The sequence below is a fragment of the Diaphorina citri genome, unplaced genomic scaffold (genome assembly GCF_000475195.1).
Source record: "Diaphorina citri unplaced genomic scaffold, Diaci psyllid genome assembly version 1.1 scaffold792, whole genome shotgun sequence".
In the NCBI taxonomy this organism is placed as follows: domain Eukaryota; kingdom Metazoa; phylum Arthropoda; class Insecta; order Hemiptera; family Psyllidae; genus Diaphorina; species Diaphorina citri.
The window spans coordinates 1-2,827 of NW_007378224.1; the positions used below are offsets into that span (position 1 = coordinate 1).

Here is a 2,827-nt window from a genome sequence, read left to right on the forward strand (position 1 = left end):
TAGTTTCCTGAGAAGCATAGTCGCGTATTATTGTAACAAATCCCCTCACCCTATAATAATTGCAGTTTATTTTCCTGTGTTATAATTCCAGGTCTCCCCAGTATATCCTGTTTGCTATTGGGGAGCACAGGCTGCAGTTTTGTCTGTGGCGCGTCTAATAAAATTGCTACTGGCAAATGTGTGCAGACTACTTGGGCTCGTTGGAAAGAGTGTCAGTGTGTTGAGCGAGACAATGTACAGCAAAATTTCGCATTGCGTTTGAACAAGATACGCATTGATCTGCTCATACTCTTATCAAAGTCCGGCAAATATAGGCCCTTATCGGATTGGATCAGAGTAGTTTTCAGTCAGAATAATTTGGACCAAAGGAATCGTATTAAAATAGATAAAACGACATTGTATGCATTATTGGGTGCTCTTGACACACTTGTAAAATTCGATGTAGACTTCTATAAGAATCTATTTTCCGGTTTAGCTTGGGACAAGAATGTTCCAGAAGAAAAAATACATGCCGCAGCAAACAAAGTAGTTGCCAATTTTAATAGGGATAACAGAGATGCAAATTTGAAACTATTACATGAGGTTCTGATTGACCTTTTCGGCGGATCTCCTTTGTCGTACAACCCCACATACATAGAAACATTGCTTGGAAATTTATTACCAAACTTGGAAAATAGTCAAGTAGAAGATTCTGCTAAATCAACAACGCCCGAAACTAATCTGGCTACACTGAATTCGAACACCCAGGAAAAAACCAGAAGCTTATTTGATTTGGGTTATCCTAAGAACTATTTCCACACTAAGGAAATATCTCCTTTGAGGAATACTCCAAAGAACTTTGTAAAGCTCATTAAACTTGTATTTTCTGATATTTGGCCTAAAGGTTCTCCTGACAATCGAATTCCATTGAACAGAGATAATACGAAAATTTTATTAAACATTTTAACTTCTCAACCAGATTTCTCAATCCCAGACACTCAGCTAGACATTATTATCGAAAATGTCAAGACAAAATTGAAACTATCGGATTCCCTCCCATTGAATGAAGACAGTATAAATAATGTCCTTCGCATTATTTCAAACCACAAAGTCAACTCTCTGAACGAACTTGATAAATCTATGGACACGATTGTAACTGAACTAAAATCAAACAAGAATAACAGATCTCTAACATCTCGCTCTACTAGAGACTGGAAATATACTCCATCTGTCTCTGACAATAAAGTTGAAGAAGAGACATCCAAATCTACCATTCCGAGCATCCGCAAAAATAATAATAGACTTACTCTTATAAACCCAGCAAAAGAACGAAGAAATACACTACGTCTAATCCCAGGTAATAAAAATATAGATGACAGTGAAAATATAAATCCAGAACATGATGCAAAAGAACGAAGAATTAAATTACGTGTGACCCCAGGCAAAGAAAATTCAAATCCAGAACAAGGAGCAAAAGAACGAAGAATTAAATTACGTGTAACCCCAGGCAATGAAAACATAGATGACAATGAAACTACAAATCCAGAACATGATTCTAAAGGACGAAGAATTAAATTACGTGTGACCCCAGGCAATGAAAACATAGATGAGAATGAAACTACAAATCCAGAACATGGTTCTAAAGGACGAAGAATTAAATTACGTGTGACCCCAGGCAATGAAAACATAGATGATAATGAAACTACAAATCCAGAACATGATGCAAAAGAACGAAGAATTAAATTACGTGTGACCCCAGACAATGAAAACATAGATGACAGTGAAAATACAAATCCAGAACATGATGCAAAAGAACGAAGAAATAAATTACGTGTGATCCCAGGCAATGGAAACATAGATGACAATGAAACTACAAATCCAGAACATGATTCTAAGGGACGAATAATTAAATTACGTGTGACCCCAGGCAATGAAAATTCAAATCCAGAACATGGTTCTAAAGGACGAAGAATTAAATTACGTGTGACCCCAGGCAATGAAAACATAGATGACAATGAAACTACAAATCCAGAACATGATGCAAAAGAACGAAGAATTAGATTACGTGTGACCCCAGACAATGAAAACATAGATGACAGTGAAAATACAAATCCAGAACATGATGCAAAAGAACGAAGAAATAAATTACGTGTGACCCCAGGCAATGAAAACATAGATGACAGTGAAAATACAAATCCAGAACATGATTCTAAAGGACGAAGAATTAAATTACGTGTGACCCCAGGCAATGAAAAAGAAAACAAGGATGGAGAATCAGAGAGCAAAACGAGTGAAAAAACAAGTTCTTCTCACAGTTCTATAAAAGGCACCCAGGTTCATAAGGAACCTCCAGATGACAAAACGAAGAAAAAGGATCTTGATCAATCATCATTGAACAAAATGAACATAGACCCATCATTATTACGTCCTATGAAAACCAAAGATGGAAGCACTGCTTATTATATAGAAATGGATGATGATGAAGAAGATGATGACGATGAAGATGATGAAGAAGAAGAGGAGGAAGAAGAAGAACAACAACAACAAGTTGTACATACGAAGAAAACAATCCAAACGAAGAAAAAGGTCTAAAAACAATCAAAAAAGCTCAAGAATTGAATAAATATTTCAAACTTCACAGCAGCCATCAAGACATTGGTACTGTAGATATGTAGGTACCTACCTACTTTGTTTTAGCGGGGGTGAGATATTAAATTGGAAAAAATATTCATACTTTCGTAAATAGGTATATCTTTTATTATTGTTAAATAGATTTTCTCATTTTGGTAAAATCTTCTTTGTTTCTGGATTTTTTTTTTTTTTTTTTTTTGATACCTATAGAGGTTAA

At 35.4% G+C, this 2,827-nt stretch overlaps 1 protein-coding gene across 1 annotated transcript; it reads left to right on the plus strand.

Annotated features, from left to right (window-relative positions):
* Positions 1–91: 91 nt before the first annotated feature.
* Positions 92–2,728, plus strand: LOC103512106 (glutamic acid-rich protein-like; the record flags this gene model as incomplete). The annotated part of the gene is made up of 2 exons (XM_017445264.2): positions 92–1,420; positions 1,487–2,728. Coding segments are annotated over 2 exons (2,414 nt in total), but the record flags the coding sequence as incomplete, so codon positions are not given.
* Positions 2,729–2,827: the final 99 nt, after the last annotated feature.